We start from the raw sequence: 23652 nt of genomic DNA on the forward strand, positions 1-23652 counted from the left end.
TTATTATAATGGTAAACGTGCTTACTATGTAAAGGACAAGTTAAAACGTATTTAACATTATAGGATAAGACAGAAGTTCTGTCGAATCCTTTTTTGTCGCCATCTTATGCGGACGTATTCGATCCACATAATGTTTTTTCATATAAACAGACAAATAGTGTCGATTGTTGCAGCCGGTGCCAATAATTGATCTCGGCTTATTGCGGAGCTGGGTACAGACACGACCAGATTAATTAAGACGGGCTATGGGGAGTGGTGGTAGGAGAGATGATCCTCGCTGTTTGTGTTTTAACACATGTAAAATGAGCTGCATTTCCCACAAGCTACAGCAATGTGTTCGCATGAAAATATGTTCTCATTAAGAGCATTTCTCTTTGCTAGGATAAAGAGTTTTACACAGCGTTAATGAGATTATTTCGCTTCTCCCGTTAAAGCTTTTTATCGCATCTTCATTTATCAATGAAAAAAATCTATGATTAAGAGAACACCAATGAAGCACATTTTTTTCTATGGAAATCTTTTTCGCTATACGAATGTATTTCTTAGGTTTTGATTAGGTTCATACAATCGATAAATAATACGGCGTGTTTTCCAGCTTTGCACTGAGCTCATAAATAATACCGCGATGATCATAGCAACAGTCATGCTGTATAAGATCAATGCGGAACTTACGCTTCCATTTTACGCTGAAGTTTATGAACAGCATTTCATCAATCTTTAATAATGCGATTGTTGACAGTTTGTATTAATGAGATTTACAACTCCCGTTTAATGCAGTCATATCTGCGCCGTCATCTTGTGTCACGAGATCTCATCCTCAACCACAATACAAACTTCAGCGCGTGAGAATGTTCTGGCCTGCTTACCGGACGCTGATTGGCTTACAGGACCTCGCGCGCTTCAAGTGCCTGAATATAAACCCCAGCCGCAGAGCAGAAAGTTATGCTTTCTCTAGAGTTTGTATTTGATTTCATTGGAAATGGGTGCTGGTGGTACTGTTGGGGCTTTATTCTTGCCTGCATTTTTAGCATGGCTCTGTGTTGGAGTGGTACAAGCCCAGCTCAAGGGTGGTCTTTTTGAGGAAGAGGAGGGTTATGATGGTTTTGAGGCAAGTTTGGGTAGTCCTCTGTTCCAGGAGTCTCCAGAAGATGGATATGAAGGTTATTCTGTGGGAAGTGGAGTTGGTGAAAGAGGGGAGTCAGTAGTACAGAGTAGGAAGGAGCAGGACTTGATGGCAATGGGCTCTGACTCTGAGGGAGAGGAGGAGATGGACAAGGACTTGAGTGCTGATGTGGCTTCTGAGAGCAGCACAGGCATGCAGAGAGATGTAGCAGCTGTGACATCTGGCCCCTCTGGAGTTGAGGACCCTTCACCTGAAAGTGGTAAGGTAGTGTTTACTCTCAGCTGAAGCAAGGGGATGGACACTTCTATATAGATCAGCTGTTTCTTTCCCCCTGACACCCCACTCAGCCTATCATCTATAATGCATCTCATTCCTTGTCCTGTTGGTTTCCCAGACTCTCAGGGAGACCCCGAGCAGCAGCAATCCCACAGCCGCCCCCTGCTGTCCTGTGGCAAGAGCAGCATGATGCTCAAGTTCTCTGTGAGGAGGTTCAGCCGAGTGTACCTGCTGAAGGGTGAGGTTCTGTCCTGTCCACTGTACCTGCATCCTGCAGCATAAGCTGACTGTCATGGTATAACATGAACAAGCAGCTGTGACAGGCTGGAGTGGGGGACTTGCTGTAGGTTCCCACAGGAAGAGGCGGATGGTTCCTCAAGTTAATGCAAGGGATGTCATTGACATGTCCCTTAGAGCTAGAGGGAGAATTTAACCCCCTCTTTCCTACTTTTCCCAGGTAAAATGGCTCCTCTCTTGGTCAGTAGCCTCCCCAAGAGATGTGGGCACAAGGTGTGGACCACCAGGAGCTGGCTGGTGCTGGTGGCTTCCTACAAAGGGTGTTACGTCAGGACCTGGGTAAGGAGCCAGTCTGGTGCTCAAACATGCCTGGGTGAGGTTTGTCAGTGTGGAATTGAACCTGTGATCCTCTTCTCCACTGCAGAGGAGGAACCAAAGGCAACACTATGCCCTGACTGTGAGATACTATGACAAAGAGCGGAGGAGATGGGTGACTGGCACTGTGTCCTGCCATGTTCCAGTTGCCCCTCCTCCCCCACCCCCTAGAGGCCTGACCATCTCCTGCAGTGAGGTGTGCATGACTGTGACCCTGCCTGCTGGCCCCCTGGAGGAGATCAAGGTTCAGAGTGAGTGATTGGCAGTGAGAGCACCACTTCAGCAGGGTGTTGGTGCATTTCCCTGGTAACATGCACTACATTGCTGAATAGATGTAAATACATTTTAGCAACTTGTTCATAGGCCATGAAATCTGACCCTAAATCTTGTGGTCCCTGTGCAGGTTCCTCTGGCAGTCTGGTGTCTGTCCTGGACACTCCATCCTGTGGATACTCCGTGACTGCAGGGCAGCACCTGAACACCCTCTCTATCCTGTACACTGGCTGCCATGTCCGGCTTGTGGTGAGGAGATTCACCTCATGGTTACATAAAGCTATTATGGCCAGTTGGGGGGTGAGCCTTCTATGGGTGTGAGCACCCTCCAACTGAAGAAAGCTGAGCTGTTTTATCCATCTCTTTCCAGCATGGAATAACCCTTTACTTGCTCCTTAGCAGCCTATGCATAGTTATGTAGCTAGCTACTTGTTAAGATTTCCAGCAGGCACTCCAAATAAGACCATAGCTGGTCCCCGAGCAGAAGGAATTGCATTTGATAGCATCTTCAACTTCTTCCCAGCAGTGGATTAATAGCCTTTATTGTTGTAGGATCACCGCTACACTGTCAAGGTAGTGTATGTATCGAAAGATGGGCCAAGAGGAGAGATTGTGGTGTCCTGTCCCTATCGCCCCTACAGACCAAGGGAGGGTGAGTGAATAGGTCTCTTTGGCTTAGCCATTCCTTCCCTGGTTGTGCTGATGTGTCTAATCCGTTCACTGTAGGCTGCAAGATACCCAGGAGCCATCAGGTGGCCTGTGGTCCAGGGAGGCTCTCCACAGCCCATTGCTTGGCCAAGGGATGCTGTGTGGACCCAGAAACGTCCTCTTGCTATTATCCCCTGGAGGGTAGGCCTCTTCTGTACTATCCCAGTCCCAGGCAACTTCCCACCCTAAATGGAAATGGACAAATCCTGACTTGCCCTTCTTTCCCCAGAATGCACTGCCGACAGGCACTTTGTCTTTGCTGTCCCTCGGACCATCTCTGTACCCCCTGTGGATCCTGCCAGCCTGGTGATTGCTGGCAATGCGTCCTGCACCCCTGTCATCTGTACCTCAGAATTTGCCATCTTCAAATTCCCTGTCACTGGCTGTGGGACCCATGCTTTTGTGAGTACAGTGGGAAAGGGACCAGTTAAGAAGCCCTAAAATTGACTGGATAGGGTTCCTCTGAACGGGAGAACTACTGTACCCTCCTGTGGGTGGTCATTAAGCATGTACTGACCCTGTTTCTACCTGGTCTCTGCTCAGGTGGTAGGAGAGACCACCATCTACCTGGCTGAGGTGGAGACTCTGGCCAGGCGGAACATCCAGAGCTATGGAGTCATTACCAGGGACAGCCCCTTCAGGTGAGCAGGGATACCATTTCATGATCTTGGGTCTGTTTAGGTGGTAGCACTTGTGTAATCCTCCACTGCTCTCCAGGCTGCTGGTGGAGTGTCGCTATGCCAAGGGGAACCTGGCCAGCACAGGCTACCTGGTGAAGAGCCCCTACCTGCCCTCTGCTGTCCTGTCCCAGGGAGTGTTTGGGGTGCAGCTCCGGATTGCTACAGGTGCTGTATCTTGGAAGAGGGACAATTGCTAAAAATCTATGGTTTGGGTTCAACAACCTGCTTTCTGTAGGATTCCCAACATGGTACAGCAGTATAAAATTCTAAGCAACCCTTCTGTCTTCTAGACGAGAGCTACTCCAGGTTCTACCCTCAGTACCACCGGCCCCTCCGGCTCCTGCTGGGGAAGCCGGTCTACCTTGAGGTGCGACTGCTGAACTCTCCAGACCCCAGCCTGGTGCTGCTGGTGCACTACTGTGTTGCTTATCCCCGGTCTGGCCAGGCTGTCTGGGTGTTGCTCTATGATGGGTGAGGGGCTACTGTGTGTAAAGCTCTCTCCCTGGGCTGGTCAGTGGGTTGCAGACAGTGTCCTGATCATGCTGCCTCTCTGCAGCTGCCCCAATCCTCTGGACTACGGCCACACTTCCACCCTCCACATCCACTCCAAGCTGCCTCTGCCCAAGCACCACCGCCGCTTCCACATCCAGACCTTCCAGTTCCTGGACAGCACCTCCTACTCCTACATCAATGAGGAGGTGAGGCTTTTTGAGGATGCAGGCTCTCTAGATCCCTGTAGAGCCACATGCTGAGTTGTCATGGTTATCCCCACTTTAAAATCCCTCTTGCCATTCCCCTCTCCTCCAGATCTACTTCATGTGCTCCACAGAGCTGTGTCTACCATCCGAGCGGCAGTGTGTGGAGGGCTGCTTTGATGGCCGCAGTGAGTGTCTGCCGTTTCATATTCTTCCCCAGTATGGGTTCCTTCTGCCTGTGCTCATCTGATGCCTTGCTTTGAGCTGCTCAACAGTATCTTCCCCTTGGGGACTTCCTGTTTCTCCTGCAGTAATCCCAGTGCTGGAGAACCCTGATGCTGACAGGCGCTGTGTCAGGACCCCCTGTCCAGGAAAGGAGAACGGCCCCAGGGACTGAGGGGTACGTAGGGTACCATTGCACTCCTTGATCAGCTTTTTAATGCTGAGTGTAACCTCAATAAAATACTGTGAGGATTCCCCTCTAGGGTATGGGTCTACTTCTCATATCTAAGGCCTACTGTAATTCCCATCTATAATCTTGTTTCTTGAGGAAACCTCTCTTCCTGTGCTCAAAGAGCTTTTCTCCTCTTTTTCAGGTTCCTGCCTACTACTTTGTGCTCCAGGAACCAGCAGCCTCTGTGTCTCAGATGGTTTTGTTGGAGGAAGTCAATCCTAATAAAGATGTTGCAAGTGACTGTGCTGAGTATTTGGAGAGGGGGGCTGGGCTCTTGAGCAAGTAAAATAGGTGTCATTATCTAGGGTGTGTCATGGGCTTACTGACTGTAAGGGTTTAATAGTGCCATCTGGCATTTCTTTAGTTGCTATGGTGAGACCCTGTCATTCCTTGGTCAATAGGTTACTGCCAGTGTCTTGGTGAAGTCTGCTTCCACTCAAATTTCAACCTGGATTTTGGTGAACTTGTCTTTTTAGGTATTTTTCTGTTCTGGACACTTTTAGTCAAGGCAGGTTGAGCCTTCACCAAAGCAGTGTCTATTTTCACAAAAGTAGTTCTTGCATTTTGCAAAATATGCAGCATGACCTGTAAGAAGGAATTCATAAACTTTCTGCTTAGGCTCTACCTGGAAGCTAGATAGGGGGTAGTAACCTGTAGCTTCCACAATGAGTTTGTGGACCTCTAGCTTTAAAGAAAGGTGTGTAAAATCCTACAATCATGAGTGATGTGATTCAGGCAGTGTTAACAAGAATGTCTCTGGGGTGTCTATACAGATCTCACTGCTGCAACCACCTGTGAGACCAGTGTTATACAGGGTATCTCAACTTGTTCCATGATGCTATTCGTCTCTGTGCCAGTGACAAGGTGTTCTGGAATGGTTTGTGAATGAGAGGACTGTCCTAAATTGCTCCTTTTTAAACATCTAGCTGTGGAAGTGGGTCCATTTAAACATGGATAACAGTTTATGAAAGAACTTGGATAGGTTCACTTCTGTTGTGTGACAATTTTCCTAGTCCATGTCTGCATCTGTGGGGTGGTAGACTTTCTGCTGTTTTGTGGATGTGTTATCCACTACCTTGTGCACTTTTTATGTGCAGTAGTACCCTTTAAAAAAAATCCTGCTTTTTTTTTTTGTTCCCCACCAGTGACGAATGTGCTTTGCGGAGAAGGAGCATCAAGTGTCTTCAGAGAGTGGCCACTCCAAGCTTTTTGAAACGCGTGTCATGACAGGCGGGTTGAATCTCTGCACGTCCATTGGTGCACATGTCTGAGAGAATGAGAAACTGATTAATTCTTTAGATTTTAATCAATCGCACTGTGACTAAGTGCTAGCTAAAGCCTTTGTGCAAATGTTCATTTTTTTAATGCTACATCTGCAACTCTGCTGATTAGGGTAGGATATCGCGGGCAATTTTTTCCCTGTTTACCCAGAAGATACTAACAAAGCAACATAAACTACTGCCCCCCACCCGTGTAACAGAGGAAATTAGATTTATCCTTGCATTGGTAATGGAGTGCTTGCGCTCGGCAGACGGGGTTACTGACAGTCAGGGTCGCCTTGGATGTTCACTTCATCACCCGTAAAAAGGTGCTTTGTCTCGGGAACGAAAGCAACAGAAACGCATGCACCGGCACAAGCGCAGCACTAAAGAATGAGGTGGGTTTCATAGTTTGTGCTGTTTGTGGGAGGGCCAGCTTCACGCTGCTGTTCCAAGATGGGATCTCTTGTTTCGCTGGCAACTCATTAGTTCTGAGGAGGTCTTTCAATTTTTTTGTTTTAAAGCGAGATGTTAATCAGCTTTTATAGTGCTCTTTGGTATCTTGACATTAAAATACCGAAAGGGGCGGCTGTTCGTTGTACGCTTCGTTATCAAATGGTCCATCGAGAGCATAGGACTCAACTGGAATTAGCAGACATTTGCAGCGTTAATAATTGCTTACACTTATACAGCGCTTTTCTGGACACTCCACTCAAAGCGCTTTACAGGTAAGGGGGACTCCCTTCCACCACCACCAGTGTGCAGCCCCACCTGGATGATGCGACGGCAGCCATAGTGCGACAGAAAGCTCACCATACATCAGCTATCAGTGGGGAGGAGAGAAGAATAATGAAGCCAATTCATGGAGGGGGATTATTAGGTGGCCATGATTGGTAAAGGCCAATGGGAGTTTAGCCAGGAATCCGGGGTTACACCCCTACTCTTTTTGAGAAACGCCCTGGTATTTTTAATGACCACAGAGAGTCAGGACCTCAGTTTTACATCTCATCCGAAGGACGGCGCCCGTTTACAGTATAGTGTCCCCGTCACTATACTTGGGCATTAGGACCCACATGGACTGCAGGGTGAGCGCCCCCTGCTGGCCTCACTAACACCTCTTCCAGCAGCAACCATAGTTTTTCCCAGGTGGTCTCCCATCCAGGTACTGACCAGGCTCACACCTGTTTAGCTTCAGTGGGTTGCTAGTTGTGAGTTGCAGGGTGATATGGCTGCTGGCTGTGTTCTTCGTAAGGAGGACGTCTTTTTTCAGCACAACCTTTTTTTTGGCTGGTCAGGCAAAGTAACAGACAGTGTCGCCTGCTGCAGTCCAGGTCGTTGATTTTTGAGGGAAAAATGGTCTCCTTGCGGTGATACAGTACATACAATTTCTCTATTGCATACAACTGACTATGATTAGTAGTGTTTAGGAAAGTGATTTCACGTGTAGTTGTGTTTCCTGGCAGTTGTGGTTTTCGTCATTATCTCTACTCGGGGTCACATCATGTTTCAAGCTCTCCCCCAACATTGCCTTTCGTAAACGGTAAAGCACGTCTTAAGGATTTACGAAGGACCTTGTTTTCGTTCTAATAAAGTGTCTTCATCGTTCTGTGGAACAGTATCTATGATTACACAGAACCTGAATGTGCAGCGGTTTTGCTGTGTGTGAAATATCTCTTCTCAAGCTGTATGAAAGCCTTTGTCAGGTTTCTTTGGCATCCAGGCGATCAAGAAATAAGACGAATTTGTTTGCTGGCTTTACACAGAGCTCAGGTGATATTCCGAGCGTGATCTTGGAGCATTGTGGGTCAGTATCTGCACTGTAAGAGGCATTTTGAGTAATGCAGTGTAAAACCCCGCTTCGATAAGACCATAAATAGGTAAACGGTCTTTTGACAGGCTGTAATAATGGACATGTTTAACTTGTTTTAATGAATTATACTCATTGCAGTCAGTACTGTAACTCTCTTTGTCAAAGTTAGACTTTTGTTGTTTTACTTTAGTCCTCTCATTCAGGAAGAAGTACTGTAGCTCACACACTGCTGACCCGCATGTGACTTGAGGTTCTACCCTCAGTACCACCGGCCCACTCACTGTTTCTCTTTGCTTTTTAGGGTCCTAGGAACTGGTTCTGGGTCCAAGATGTTGTTGGAGAAAGTGAATCCTAATAAAAATGTTGAACTGGATGTCTTGTCAAATGGATGAGGGAGCTGAGTTAATTAAAATCTCTCCACTGAATATAGTAATATCCCAATTTCTCTGGACTATTCTTGTTTACTGGAATTGCTCTATTTGGAACAGCTTGCCAAATGTCTAGATGGTGTAACCCACTGATTTTGTCTACAGTTCTTTCCCAAGGCACAGGGGAAGGGCTGTAGTTGCTGAAAGGAGAGCAGATCTGCATGTCATTCTAGGAGTCAAGAATTGAGCTTCTCAAGGAGTATTCAGCATGAACTCCTCAGTAGTGACGAGGTACTCCAGGCAGCTATTGACTCCATTTACAGCCACTGCTGTGTAAACCCACTCAGCAGGAGGTTGGCTTTTGTGTTTGTAACAAGCACAATGGTCTGTAGACATGGGCTGTGTTTGTGGTTAAACTTCTGTGTTCACAGAAACAATCAGTTCCCCAGTACAAAAACACCTGCTAGTAAGAGAAGGGGGCACCAGCTGTGTAATAAATCGGTTGCTCTTGACCTCTGCTGCATATGGTGTCTGGACCCAAAGCTGGAGCTTGAAATTTCCTGAAGATCCTCAAGAGGAAAGTAACCCAAATTGCTCCATGTAAACAGCCAGCTGTCTACTCAGTTACAAGAGTAACTGCGTTGGAAGACCATTACTAGTCTAAATAGTGAAATACTAGCCTTCAACATTGGATTCTGAAGGGGGGGTTGCAATTGTAAGCCAGGCTCTAGCTGTGCAGTAGTTGACTTCTATTCTGGAGTCACTACATCTGGTCAGACTTGTTGCTGTCAAAGCTTCCACAACTGGTGAGGTACCTGCATATGCTGGTAGTACCTGACGACTGGGGCTCCTGGTGCCCCCACAAACGTGCTGGGTTTTGTTCCAGCAGTTGCACACTCCTACTCCCCCTTCCATGACATCATGTTAATTTGAAGTGTTTGTTCCCACCTTTAACATGTTGGGGCTTTAAGTATTTTGGAAGTGAAAGAAAATCCCAAACGTTTCTGGAAGGGGGGGGGGGAAATAGGGGGGCAGAAGGACACTGTCTGAGAACTAGTTGCCCCGAAACATAAAACCCATCTCATGTAATCAGAGATGTAAACAGCCTGTGAGGTAAAGCTTCTTCACAGTCCTCTTCAGAGACCCTTAAAAGAGACCCATATACCCCTATAGAAGGTGGATTTACCCCAATACAAGCGAAATGTTGAGGGAAAAAAACACCAGTTTATTCGGGTGGGATATCCTTGCTTTATTAACACAATATACAAGAAAGTAAGATTACATTTACGCTAAACTGTTGCAGGACAGCGTTAATGGTAAAAGTGCTTACTATGTAAAGGACAAGTTGAAACGTATCTAACATTATAGGATAAGACAGAAGTTATGTTGAATCCTTTTTTGTCGCCATCTTATGCGGACGTATTCGATCCACATAATGTTTTTTCATATAAACAGACAAATAGTGTCGCTTGTTGCAGCCGGTGCCAAGAATAGATCTCGGCTTATTGCGGAGCTGGGTACAGACACGACCAGATAAATAAAGACGGACTATGGGGAGTGGTGGTAGGAGAGATGATCCTCGCTGTTTGTGTGTTAACACGTGTAAAATGAGCTGCATTTCCCACAAGCTACAGCAATGTGTTCGCATGAAAAAATGTTCTCATTAAGAGCATTTCTCTTTGCTACGCCCGTTCCCCTGGATAAAGAGTTTTACACAGCCTTAATGACATTAGTTTCGCTTCTCCCGTTAAAGCTTTTTATCGCATCTTCATTTATCAATGAAAAAAAATCTATGATTAAGAGAACACCAAGGAAGCACATTTTTTTCTGTGGAAATCTTTTCTTCTCTCAAGCTATACGAATGTATTTCTTAGGTTTGGATTAGGTTCATACAATCGATAAATAATACGGCGTGTTTTCCAGCTTTTCACTGAGCTCATACAGTAGCAAGATCTTCGAACTCGGTAAATAATACCGCGATGATCACAGCAACAGTCATGCTGTATAAGATCAATGCGGAACTTACGCTTCCATTTTACGCTGAAGTTTATGAACAGAATTTCATCAATCTTTAATAATGGGATTGTTGACAGTTTGTATTAATGAGATTTACCATTCCCGTTTAATGGAGTCAATACTGTAACTCTATATCTTAGTGAAAGTTAGACTTTAATTGGTTTTGTTTATTAGGCTGATTCAGAACAATGTAGCTAAACGCTGTCCCGTACATATCTGCGCCGTCATCTTGTGTCACGAGATCTCATCCTCAACCCCAATACAAACTTCAGCGCGTGAGAATGTTGTGGCCTGCTTACCGGACGCTGATTGGCTTACAGGACCGCGCGCGCTTCAAAGTGCCTGAATATAAACCCCAGCCGCAGAGCAGAAAGTTATGCTTTCTCTAGAGTTTGTATTTGATTTCATTGGAAATGGGTGCTGGTGGTACTGTTGGGGCTTTATTCTTGCCTGCAGTTTTAGCATGGCTCTGTGTTGGAGTGGTACAAGCCCAGCTCAAGGGTGGTCTTTTTGATGAAGAGGAGGGTTATGATAGTTTTGAGGCAAGTTTGGGTAGTCCTCTGTTCCAGGAGTCTCCAGAAGATGGATATGAAGGTCATTCTGTGGGAAGTGGAGTAGGTGGAAGAGGGGAGTCAGTAGCACAGAGTAGGAAGGAGCAGGACTCGATGGCAATGGACTCTCTCTCTGAGGGAGAGGAGGAGATGGACAAGGACTTGAGTGCTGATGTGGCTTCTGAGAGCATCACAGGCATGCAGAGAGATGTAGCAGCTGTGACATCTGGCCCCTCTGGAGTTGAGGACCCTTCACCTGAAAGTGGTAAGGTAGTGTTCACTCTCAGCTGAAGCAAGGGGATGGACACTTCTATATAGATCAGCTGTTTCTTTCCCCCTGACACCCCACTCAGCCTATCATCTATAATGCATCTCATTCCTTGTCCTGTTGCTTTCCCAGACTCTCAGGGAGACCCCGAGCAGCAGCAATCCCACAGCCGCCCCCTGCTGTCCTGTGGCAAGAGCAGCATGATGCTCAAGTTCTCTGTGAGGAGGTTCAGCCGAGTCTACCTGCTGAAGGGTGAGGTTCTGCCCTGTCCACTGTACCTGCATCCTGCAGCATAAGCTGACCATAGTGGTATAACATGAGCAAGCAGCTGTGACAGGCTGGAGTGGGGGACTTGCTGTAAGTTCCCACAGGAGGAGGTGGAGAAGGAATGCAGATGGTTCCTCAAGTCATGCTAATGCAAGGGATGTCATTGACATGTTACTTAGAGCTAGAGTGAGCTTAGCTGCATGAATTTAACCCCCCTCTTTCCTACTTCTCCCAGGTAAAATGGCTCCTCTCTTGGTCAGTAGCCTCCCCAAGAGATGTGGGCACAAGGTGTGGACCACCAGGAGCTGGCTGGTGCTGGTGGCTTCCTACAAAGGGTGTTACGTCAGGACCTGGGTAAGGAGCCAGTCTGGTGCTCAAACATGCCTGGGTGAGGTTTGTCAGTGAGGAATTGATCCTGTGATGCTCTTCTCCACTGCAGAGGAGGAACCAAAGGCAACACTATGCCCTGACAGTGAGATACTATGACAAAGAGCGGAGGAGATGGGTGACTGGCACTGTGTCCTGCCATGTTCCAGTTGCCCCTCCTCCCCCACCCCCCAGAGGCCTGACCATCTCATGCAGTGAGGTGTGCATGACTGTGACCCTGCCTGCTGGCCCCCTGGAGGAGATCAAGGTTCAGAGTGAGTGATTGGCAGTGAGAGTGCCACTTCAACAGGGTGTTGGTGCATTTCCCTGGTAATATGCACTGCATCACTGGAGAGATGTGAATACATTTTAGCACCTTTTTATAGGCCATGAAATCTGACCATGAATCTTGTGGTCCCTGTGCAGGTTCCTCTGGCAGTCTGGTGTCTGTTCTGGACACTCCATCCTGTGGATACTCAGTGACTGCAGGGCAGCACCTGAACACCCTCTCAATCCTGTACACTGGCTGCCATGTCCGGCTTGTGGTGAGGAGCTTCACTTCATGGTTTCATGAACAGAACTTGGTTGGATCATCAACTAATAACTTTGTCATCCTAGCAGACAATTGTGGGTGTTTCAGTAAGGTGACTGAGCTTCTAGCATCTTCACTTACTTCTTAAAGACTAATACCTTTTGGCTGTACATTTGGCATGTATTTGGAGTCTTTAAACCAGTAAAGCGTTCTCGCACCCAAAGAGCTTCACAACTGAAGTTTTATCCATCTCTTTCCGGCATGGAATAACCCTTTACTTGCTCCTTAGCAGCTTATGCATACTAATGTAGCTAGCTACTTGCTAAGACTTCCTGCAGGCACTCCAAATCAGACTACAGCTGGTCCCTGAGCAGAAGGAATTGCATTTGATAGCACCTTCAACTTCTTCCCAGCAGTGAATTAATGGCCTTTATTGTTGTAGGATCACCGCTACACTGTCAAGGTAGTGTATGTATCGAAAGATGGGCCAAGAGGAGAGATTGTGGTGTCCTGTCCCTATCGCCCCTACAGACCAAGGGAGGGTGAGTGAATAGGTCTCTTTGGCTTAGCCATTCCTTCCCTGGTTGTGCTGACGTGTCTAATCCGTTCACTGTAGGCTGCAAGATACCCAGGAGCCATCAGGTGGCCTGTGGCCCAGGGAGGCTCTCCACAGCCCATTGCTTGGCCAAGGGATGCTGTGTGGACCCAGAAACGTCCTCTTGCTATTATCCACTGGAGGGTAGGCCTCTTCTGTACTATCCCAGTCCCAGGCAACTTCCCACCCTAAATGGAAATGGACAAATCCTGACTTGCCCTTCTCTCCCCAGAGTGCACTGCCGACAGGCACTTTGTCTTTGCTGTCCCTCGGACCATCTCTGTACCCCCTGTGGATCCTGCCAGCCTTGTGATTGCTGGCAATGCGTCCTGCACCCCTGTTATCTGTACCTCAGAATTTGCCATCTTCAAATTCCCTGTCACTGGCTGTGGGACCCATGCTTTTGTGAGTACAGTAGGAAAGGGACCAGTTAAGAAGCCCTAAAATTGACTGGATAGGGTTCCTCTGAACAGGAGAACTACTGTACCCTCCTGTGGGTGGTCATCAAGCATGGACTGACCCTGCTTCTACCTGGTCTCTGCTCAGGTGGTGGGAGAGACCGCCATCTACCTGGCTGAGGTGGAGACTCTGGCCAGGCGGAACATCCAGAGCTATGGAGTCATTACCAGGGACAGCCCCTTCAGGTGAGCAGGGATACCATGTAGTTCTGAGCTCCATTTCATGATCTCGGGTCTGTTTAGGTGGTAGCACTTGTGTAATCCTCCACTGCTCTCCAGACTGCTGGTGGAGTGTCGCTATGCTAAGGGGAACCTGGCCAGCACAGGCTACCTGGTGAAGAGCCCCTACCTGCCCTCTGCTGTCCTGTCCCAGGGAGTGTTTGGGGTGCAGCTCCGGATTGCTACAGGTGACGCATCTTGGAAGAGGGACAATTGCTAAAAATCTATGGTTTGGGTTGAACAACCTGCTTTCTGTGGAATTCCCAACATGGTACAGCAGTATAAAATGCTAAGCAACCCTTCTCCGTCTTCTAGATGAGAGCTACTCCAGGTTCTACCCTCAGTACCACCGGCCCCTCCGGCTCCTTCTGGGGAAGCCGGTTTACCTGGAGGTGCGACTGCTGAACTCTCCAGACCCCAACCTGGTGCTGCTGGTGCACTACTGTGTTGCCTACCCCCGCTCTGGCCAGGCTGTCTGGGTGCTGCTCTACGATGGGTGAGGGGCTACTGCTTGTGCAGCTCTCTCCCTGGGCTGGTCAGTGGGTTGCAGGCAGTGTCCTGATCATGGTGCCTCTCCCTGCAGCTGCCCCAATCCTCTGGACTACGGCCACACTTCCACCCTCCACATCCACTCCAAGCTGCCTCTGCCCAAGCACCACCGCCGTTTCCACATCCAGACCTTCCAGTTTCTGGACAGCACCTCCTACTCCTACATCAATGAGGAGGTGAGGCATTTTGAGGATGCAGGCTCTGTAGATCCCTGTAGAGCCACATGCTGAGTTGTCACTGTTATCCCCACTCTAAAATCCCTCTTGCCATTCCCCTCTCCTCCAGATCTACTTCATGTGCTCCACAGAGCTGTGTCTACCATCTGAGCGGCAGTGTGTGGAGGGCTGCTTTGATGGCCGCAGTGAGTGTCTGCAGTTTCATGTTCTTCCCCAGCGTGGGTTCCTTCTGCCTGTGCTCATCTGATGCCTTGCTTTGAGCTGCTCAACAGTATCTTCCCCTTGGGGACTTCCTGTTTCTCCTGCAGTAATTCCAGTGCTGGAGAACCCTGATGCTGACAGGCGCTGTGTCAGGACCCCCTGTCCAGGAAAGGAGAATGGCCCCAGGGACTGAGGGGTATGAAGGGTACCATTGCAGTCCTTGATCAGCTTTTTAATTCCGAGTATAATGGTCTCAAAATCCTATTGAGGATTCCCCTCTAGGGCATGGGTTTACTTCTCATATCCAAGGCCTACTGTAATTCCCATCTATAATCCTGCTCCTGTTGCAAGCTTCTTGAGGAAACCTCTCTTCCTGTGCTCAAAGAGCTTTTCTCCTCTTTTTCAGGTTCCTGCCTACTGCTTTGTGCTCCAGGGACCAGCAGCCTCTGTGTCTCAAGATGGTTTTGTTGGAGGAAGTCAATCCTAATAAAGATGTTGCAAGTGACTATGTGGTGGATTCTTGAGCAAGTGAAATGGGTGCAATACCTTGGATGATGTTGTGGGCTTACCAACTGTAATAGTGCCTTCTGGTATCTGTTAGTTGCTACAGTGTAGGTTGTTTTCAGTGTCTGGACTGACCCTGCTCCTACCTTCTCTGCTCAGGAGAGACCACCTACCTGGCTGAGGTGAATACTCCAGACAGAACATCCAGAGCTATGGGGGTGACTAGCAGGGACAGTCCCTTCAGGTTACCAGGGATACAATATGTAGATGCAGCCATTCCAAATGAGCGGGGTGCACTGTGGTGCAACACTGGGTCTGTTGCATCATAACACATTGTCTTGTGTTTCTGCCCTATGCAAATTAGCTTGTTAGTAGTATCCAGAATCGCCTTCTAAAACACCCAGGTAGAGCTAATTAAGTTTGCTGTCAGCAGAAAACACCTGCTTTTGAATCCTGGTCACTACTGAGGGATTCTTTATTTATTCAGTATTCATATAATTAAGAATTTAAGTTCTACTCTGTAGATTTCTAACTTTTAAACTGTATTAGAGCATGTTATCATACATTAAAAAGTTGGTATTTTATGGAAGCAAGATTGCTCAGTTAGATGAAAGTACACAACTTACTACCTTAAGTATTTTAAGCATGTATCTTTACTGAAGGTAATACCAGTAGTCTTTATAATGAATGACCTTGGACAAGCAGTTAACTCTAATGTATTACCCTGGTCTATTTTTTTTTTTGTAATAGTCTTTTGTAAATGAAAAGACTTACTTTTTCATTGACAAAGTAACACAACAGCATTTTGTTGATCCGATCACCTATTTGTATAATTGGAAACAATGTAAGTCTTGAGAATCTGATTCCCATCCTCCTAAATCCTATTAATTTAGGAACAAACATGTAAACTTTATATTGGTAGTTTAAAGAAAATACACCCCACTATTCCATTTCTCCCTAAACATGTTAAGCATCAAAGTCTTGTGTGGTTATCTTGGGAACAGTTTTACATGGTCCTTCTGCCCATGTTGCTGTATGTTTATATACAGCACACTGAGGGAAAAGTGAGTTTTATACTCTTCTGTGAGTATGCTCAATATTGGAGTAATCAAAAGTATACTTTTAGAATTTGATTAATAGGGAATATAAGTTCTTGATGTGTGGTTCCATAATATAATTATATTCCTCTACTGTAGCACAAACAGTAGTAGACTTTCTATTGATGTACAATATATGGCTGTTTCACTACTTGTCACATGACTGCATCAGTGGCGTGATGGTTTAAGTGACCGACTTAACCCTGAGGTCAGGTGTCTTAAATTCGCTATCGCCATGAGTTCTTTCAACAAAACATTTCTTTGAAAAACTTTAGTAGTATGGGGACTTAAACTTTTTTTTCTAAATATCTCAACATTTCAATTTAAGTTTATTAGTAACTAAGTTTCAAACTGCTATCAATATGTGGAAAAATAAGTGAATCCTGTTTTTTTTTTATGGGCTGTAGCTCAAATCCTCCTTAACTAAAAATTAGACAATATTATTGGACAAGGTTGAGGCTAAAGAAATCGATACCGATATTAATTCAAAGATCTAAATATATTTAACGCGTACACCTGACATGAGAGGGTGCGTCTGCGCGGTGACGTCTCCGTCCCTCCCTCTGAATCGCTACACTAGCAGGGACCTGTGCCGTGTGGATCCCTTTACACCTCCTTTCAGATTTAAGTTTATTAATATCTTCCGTATCGCATTAAAATTGTTACGCTTTTCACAGGTGGAAGTCCACCTCTTTTCTAACCGCTTTATCCAGGACAGGTAACAGTTTCACCCCTCTGCCTGTCTGACTTTCTTTTTAACGCTTCTGTTCCCGAATCGCAGCGGGTGAGAAAAAGTGAAACTTAGAGCGTACACATTTGAAAACTCATTCTTTATTCAGCAGCTTTTTAAAAACCGCACCCACTGATGTTCAAATCATGATGTCTGTGGGTTTTATTTTACACGGGAGACTGACACAGCTACTGTATATCCGGCTAGTGTGTAATGTCTGTTTAGGGTTCTGTAGTATTCCAGTTAATGTTTGTACTTGCAAGAATAGATTACAAACACACACAAAAAAACATACTTGCTTTATACTGTCTAACTGAGCAATCTTGCTTTTATAAAATATACTGACTTTCTCATGTTTGTGTAAGATGCTGTGACAGTTTAAATTGCATCAACTAGAATTCTTATCTCTTAATATAACTATCAACTGGTATTAAATACAGCTTTTTAGTATAGATTACACTTTTCTGAAAATGTACTTAAAAAATAAAAATGACTACACTCTAATCCTTCCACATTTGAACCCAAGTGGAATCACATCACACTCCTGCTTTGTTTAGCAATGGTATGAAAAATAAATCTAAATGCAGAGAAAGCTATGCTGAAAGTTGATTAAGATAGAAGACAAAGATAACGATTTAGGTTGCATTGTCAGATTGTGAATCAATCAAGGCATTTAATTAAACACCTTGTGTTTTAATTTAAAATGGGGCTAATGAGGACTCATTTTTTTCTTTCATCGTCAAAACTTGTTCAGTTGTGGCTCTTTTGGTTTCACCGAGGGCTTCTCAGATAGTTGGGCATTCGGGTAGATTGCCAGGCAAAAGGATTAGTAAATATATTTTGTTAAAGCAAGTCAGTTTTTTGCGACAAGACATTTTTTCCCCAAGGAAATGAAGAAAAATCACCCGTTTTCGTGCACAAAAAGTGGTTATTAACTATCGAAACCTGTTTTTATCGCCTTTAAAGTCATGCAATGTCTAAGTTTAGCAGGAACACATTACATTTTTTTTAATTAAAAATTGTGATTGCCCAGCCTAAGGGCGTTTATAATAATGTGGCATTATGATATACAATGGACATGATGACTCAGGCACTCATTGAATTGAAAATGGTGCTTTATTTTTCAGTACAGCTGAGAACAGAGAGACACTTTTTCATGGACAAAAATTAATGCCACGCTCTCTTGTTTAACACACACGGGCAGCTGAAGCACTACGTATCTTCCTGTAAAATGTGTCTCTATGCTATGGCCGCTGCAGTGCAGGCTCGCGGATTTTTTTTGTAATGTGAACTCAGCCCAATCCCTTGGTGTGTTAATATTATATTCTCATATACGAGTAGAATAGGTTCATTGTCTTCCAATGAAAGACAGGTTCCTTTCACCCAAGACAGTCAGGGGACAGTAGAAACTTGCCACACCAAGACTGTTACAGTAACTCAATCAACCTTAATAGCCTTGCAAATGAGCTCACACTGTTGGATATACTGTATATGCAATGCTCCACATGCCACATTGTATTGTACATGTCAAACCGGTTGCTTTCTATTGCAGATGTGCTCCCTCTGAGACTTTTACCTCATAGCACTTTACACTTAGTTTAAACTACTGAGTGAAATAGGTTTAATACAGGCGGGTAGCCACGTACAGCATGCGTAGTCTGCAAAGGAACAAGTTATAGGTTTATTCCATCCTGAAAAGAGGAGAAAAACAAAATGTTTCGGACATTTCTGGCTGCGCTGTTCTGCTTCATATGGTGATATACGGGTTTTTCTCACGAAGCCGTATTGAGCAGTATTTCTCGCGTTGAGAACATGTGGTCCCCCCGGGTTCCAGTTAGTGCGTAATTACGCGTGGGTGGAAAAACCGGAGGTTTACAAAAAAGAGAATTCGCTCACTGATAGTTTTATGTGGAGGCTGTGAAAATTTTCACAAGTTGTGGTCTTTAAAATGCATCTGGTTTGAAGGCTTTCTGAGTTTCCCATCCAGAGATATGGACAGAAGAATATTCAAGCGTGGTTAAAAAAATGGCTTAAAAACGACACTGAAGGCTGTGAAAACAGCCACATGTACTTTGTACACACAGCAAGTGTTTTCCTAACTCTAGGGGGTTTTGTGAAAAAGTTACAGGCATGCCAATTGTAATCATTTTTATTTTGAAATACACTTTGGAAAAGTGTGATCTGTACAAAAAAAGTTGCATTTAATACCACTCAATAGTTATATTAATCGAGATAAGCTCTCTATTAAAGCTCAGATCACAGATCAAGCAGCAATATCTCACACACGGGGCCTGATCTGTGATGTGGTTGAGTGTGAATTGCGGTGCTCTAGCAGGCGTAGCTGGCTGGCTGTGCCGAAAAATAAATAACCGGTTTATCGACTCTTAAGCATACTGTAGTTTTTATTAACACACTTTTATCAGTGAAAAGACCGCGGGCACTTTTCCTCCCCCCCCCCCCACGTTCTCGGTAGAATAGGCGTACCTTCCAATGAAAGACAGTCCCCCTTCCCCTCACGGACAGACAGACAAATATTTTCACTGCCTGTTTGACGAGCTATTCAGAGGGAAAGGTGGTGACGTCACCGTGCTGGCAAGCCTGCTCTTTAGATAATGCAATTCCGTATTATATTCCCTATTAATCAAATTCTAAAAGTATGCTTTTGTTTACTCCGATAGCGAGCATATTCGCAGAAGAGGTTAAAATATCACTTTTGACAAGTGAAAAGTATGTTTCTTTTACTGTGATAACGAGCGGAAGTATTCCTGGGAAATGGTAATCACTTAACTTTGAATGTTTTGTGATATTTAGAAAGACCAACAAATTCAATATAGTGTAGATTATATGTATTGTCAGTAATAATATCAGTAGCAGTTTGAAATTATTTATTATTAATAAATGACTTAGCTTCTAACGTGATATTTAGAAATATAAAAAAGGTCAATATAATGCCAGTTATATTTGCTATTTTAGTTTTTCAATGAAATGTTTATTTGTTAAAGGAACTGCTGGCGACAGCTGAATGTGAACCCCCACCCTCAGCCTTATAAGTCAGTCACTTAAGCCATCACGCTACAGAAACAGACACATACAATATCAAGCACTGAAACAGCCATACACACATCAATAGAAAGTCTTATACTACTGTTTGTGCAACAGTACATTAATATAATATATCGTTACTAATTTATTTAGATACGTGAATCCATATTATATTCCCTATTAAACCAATTCTAAAAGTATGCTTTTGTTTACTCCGATATCGAGCGTATTCGCAGAAAAGGTTAAAACTATCAATTTTCACAAACTATATAAACGTACAGTACAGTAATATAGTCAGAAGGAGCATGTAAAAACGTTTCCCAAGTAACCACATATAAGACTTTGATGCTTAAAATGTTTGGGGAGAAATGGAATACTGGTGTGTATTTTTTTCTTTAGACTACCAATACCAGCAATATACAGTTTACATAATGTTTATGTTCCTAAATTAATATAATTTATGACCTTCAGATGCGTTATGCCCCTATTCTTCTTATGCTCATCTACTAAAATTTCCCTTAAGTTGTAAAATTCCATATAAATATTCAACTAAGTGGATTAAAATGTGCACAGTAAGATTAAATGATTACATCTTTTCTCTACCGACCAATGCACCACGGGTGCCCCTGTCGGTCATTTTGGCCAGCCAGTCACACCGCGGTACGGCGCGGTGGCCTTGTGCTTAGTTGCGTGCAGTACGGGTTTGTACCGCGAACTTTGAATGGCTGCATCTGTATGAGACTACTGGGCTAAATGTGGCCACGAGTCATTCCTTGAAGATAGATTACAGGGGCGCGCCGAGGTGGTGCAGCCATTAAAAAGAGAAGCACAGCCTCCACCTAGTGGTAGGAAATGGAATTACAGTATTTAACCTGAATTTGAAGTTTGTTCTGTAATATTGAAGTTAACAGAAAATATTATTTCAGCCTCAGCTTCGTCTGTCTTGACAGTGGGGTTGAAGTGAACAGCCCTGTGGAGCTGCCCAGGCCCTTGTCTTTAAATGCAGCTCACTGCGGGCTGCTATGGTAAATATCACGGTATTGTAGAGCTCTGGAGACGAGCTGCCCCTGAAGCCTGAGGACCTGAGCCCTAGGAGCCTTCTCCAACAGACTCACTTCCCCCTTTCCCCTTCCTCTGTGAATAGGGGACCCCGCTCCCTCTCACCCTCAATCTTGCGCCAAGCCGCTAGCTGAGCAGTTGGCTCTGTAGGCTACCTCCTCTGCTTGCCTGAGGGACGGGCACACCCCTGTCTTGTAAAAGGGCAATAAACCAGTGAGGTGCAGTTCCAGTCTCCTGCTTCTCTTCTTACACCGCCGCCCGTGTGCAGGGGTAGTTAATGGAGGACCGCTACAGTATTACCAGGCCGGGCTCCAGGGTTTCTGCCACCACCTCAGTTCATTATTTGTTGGTTCTTACCCACGTGGGAGCGTTGCAATTTGTTTGCTTCAAATTTAAAAAAAAAATGAAAACGTTTATTGAAATAAAACAGTTTCTTCTAGTGTATAACATTTTCAGTTAAACTTATTATTTATGTACAGTACTGTAACAAAGAAAAGCGTTACTATCTTCCAGTTCGGGCAGCTTCTCAAAAATTAAAGGAAATTATCAAACATACTGATTTTTTCTACTGTTTATGCTTGCTAGGTTTTTTTTATTTCTCGGTTAAATCTAGTATTTTTGCTATGGTACTTTACACTGATATTAATGCTCGTCACGACAAATAATTTTCAGACATGGTGGATCTCAAATAGGTTTTTATTAGTTTCAGTTTTGAGAAACTGCTCTCACCAGAACTTACTGAAACTGGTAATGATAACATAATGTGTAATACAAAAGCAACGTTTGGGGTGAAAAAATATTTTTTTTTGCTATAAATTTACACTTTTACAGGGGGCATTTTAGGACTTAAAAGCTTAAATAAAGCTGTCATAAATTTCTTCTCCATCAATACTTTATAAAATCTTTTTAGAAAACTAGCATTTTATATTTTAATATCATACAAAAAGTTGAAATTATGAGCTGCATGCCCCTGATAAAATATCTTCTTGAGGAAGGTATAACTACATCCACAATACAATGGAAACATTCAACTTTAAACCTTTCTTTTGTATCCAGAATAGAATCACATTGGAGACTGATAATAAATCTGTCTTCTCTACATTCGCGGATGAATGAATGGTTGAGATGCAAACATCGGTTCAGCGTCAAAATCCTTTGCTATTGCTGCTGCCTTCTTGATGGTTTCTTCAAATCCTTCATCCCAATGATATTTAAAAAAATACTTTTTATCCAAAAGTGTCTTAGGGTATGTATGCATTTTCTGAAAATGTCAATTGGGTGAAGGTTTTGCTGAAAAGAAAATCATCCAAACTTTACCAGTGACGATGTTTACACAGGAGTACTGAAAAAGATTATCTTTCAACAAAGAGCCTCAAACAGCTTCGAGCCGAACATGCCAGGCAACCTCTCTGTATTTCTTTTGTGTTTTGGTAGATTTTTCTAGAAGGAATATGAAGGACGAAATACGACCCCTGGAAATGTGCCTGTGCTTGCTTTGCTGGTGCCTGGAGCTGGCCCTGGGTATAACACACAACAAGAGCGTAACTATATATAATATATAACACACAACAAGAGTATAACTGCATCTAATAAACTGTATAACACTCAACAAGAGCATGATTGAATATAATATATAACACATAAAACTGGAGGTTCTGAACTGCCTGTTTAAAGGGAATGGAAGCTGAATGAAACACGATGCTGCAGGTCTGCTGTGTCTGGAGTGCTGCTGTGGCTCAGGGGGTCACTTGCTCTGCTCACAGGGCTCATCGTATTCATTGTCACCCAGGAGTGAAGGTTCTGGGGAGACTCTCCCAGCCAGGGTTTTCCCTGCAAGAGACAGAAACACTCAGTTCACCACTTCAGTATGAGTTTGAATCGTATTTCAGCTCAAGTTATATGGTTGTGGTTAAAGTAGAGTGATTCTCATTATCAGTTCTGCAGGTCTTAAACAGCTGTGGTTCTACCTGGTACTGAGGCCCCATCTTCCTCCTGGACATCATCATAGTCCAGATCATCCTCAGTCACACCCCCTGGAGAGAAGAGAGTCACCTGGAGAGTTAGTGAGAAACCTACAGTATATCATCACTATATCACTGAATACACACTACAGAACAAGATGATGAGAATAGTATACAGTATATACACTAAAACAATATCCAATATCTACCTTATATTCCCATATGCCTTGCCATTAAAAAATATTATTTTACCACAATGATAAATAAAATAATTCACACTGACGTTTGTTTCATACATTTAAAGTCATATACAGTAGAAGACACACAGCTTAAAATACTCAGAAACAGGTGTGGCTCTACCTGGAACTGAGGTCTCTCCACCCTGCTTCACATCATCATAAACCAGATCATCCCCAGACAGACTCCCTGGAGAGAAGAGACTCAGTCAATTGTATCTGCAAGCAGTGAGTAAAGTCTGCACCCTTCACTTCGATGAGTTCAAACACCTTGATTCATACCCAGTTCCGATAATTTACCACCGTTGTGAAATATATACCTTTGCAATAGCTCCCATGGTCCTGACACTTTGAGGTGGTGCCCCTGGACTTAATCCTTTTATTTATGCACAATTCATTACTCTAAAATCTGCTACAGGTAGAATGATCACAATCACTTCAGGCCCAAGACTGTCTTACCTGGAGTTTTACTGTCCTCATCTGCCACATCATCATAGTCCAGCCCTCCAGAGAGATCACTCCCTACAGCACAGAGATCAGACAGGACAGTCACTCCAGCTGCTGAGA

At 44.5% G+C, this 23652-nt stretch overlaps 2 protein-coding genes and 1 long non-coding RNA gene across 4 annotated transcripts; 2 read left to right on the plus strand and 1 right to left on the minus strand.

The window, feature by feature from the left end:
- The first annotated feature begins 948 nt into the window (after positions 1-948).
- LOC138238309 (zona pellucida sperm-binding protein 4-like) lies at positions 949-5061 on the plus strand. Its single transcript, XM_069188545.1, has 15 exons — positions 949-1382; positions 1518-1637; positions 1857-1975; positions 2061-2262; positions 2415-2533; positions 2837-2936; positions 3011-3133; positions 3222-3394; positions 3536-3633; positions 3710-3837; positions 3963-4143; positions 4229-4370; positions 4480-4555; positions 4679-4767; positions 4964-5061. Exons 1-14 carry the CDS (start codon positions 980-982, stop codon positions 4762-4764), a joined length of 2070 nt encoding a protein of 689 aa, XP_069044646.1. The 5' UTR covers positions 949-979; the 3' UTR covers positions 4765-4767; positions 4964-5061.
- A 5587-nt stretch (positions 5062-10648) lies between these two features.
- Positions 10649-14961, plus strand: LOC138238308 (zona pellucida sperm-binding protein 4-like). Of its 2 annotated transcripts, none has more exons than XM_069188544.1 (15): positions 10649-11090; positions 11226-11345; positions 11596-11714; positions 11800-12001; positions 12153-12271; positions 12701-12800; positions 12875-12997; positions 13086-13258; positions 13400-13497; positions 13591-13718; positions 13846-14026; positions 14114-14255; positions 14365-14440; positions 14564-14661; positions 14863-14961. In XM_069188544.1, exons 1-14 carry the CDS (start codon positions 10688-10690, stop codon positions 14647-14649), a joined length of 2070 nt encoding a protein of 689 aa, XP_069044645.1. In that variant the 5' UTR covers positions 10649-10687; the 3' UTR covers positions 14650-14661; positions 14863-14961. The 2 variants fall into 2 exon arrangements, with proteins under 2 accessions (XP_069044645.1, XP_069044644.1); XM_069188543.1 differs by having other exon boundaries at positions 14564-14652.
- Positions 14962-22179: 7218 nt separating this feature from the next.
- Positions 22180-23639, minus strand: LOC138238323 (uncharacterized). The gene is made up of 4 exons (XR_011189377.1): positions 23545-23639; positions 23210-23275; positions 22856-22921; positions 22180-22718 (listed from the first exon to the last, which is right to left on the minus strand). It is a non-coding gene; the product is annotated as an uncharacterized lncRNA (long non-coding RNA).
- Between the last annotated feature and the right edge of the window lie 13 nt (positions 23640-23652).

The sequence above is a fragment of the Lepisosteus oculatus genome, chromosome 4 (genome assembly GCF_040954835.1).
Source record: "Lepisosteus oculatus isolate fLepOcu1 chromosome 4, fLepOcu1.hap2, whole genome shotgun sequence".
Lineage (NCBI taxonomy): Eukaryota > Metazoa > Chordata > Actinopteri > Semionotiformes > Lepisosteidae > Lepisosteus > Lepisosteus oculatus.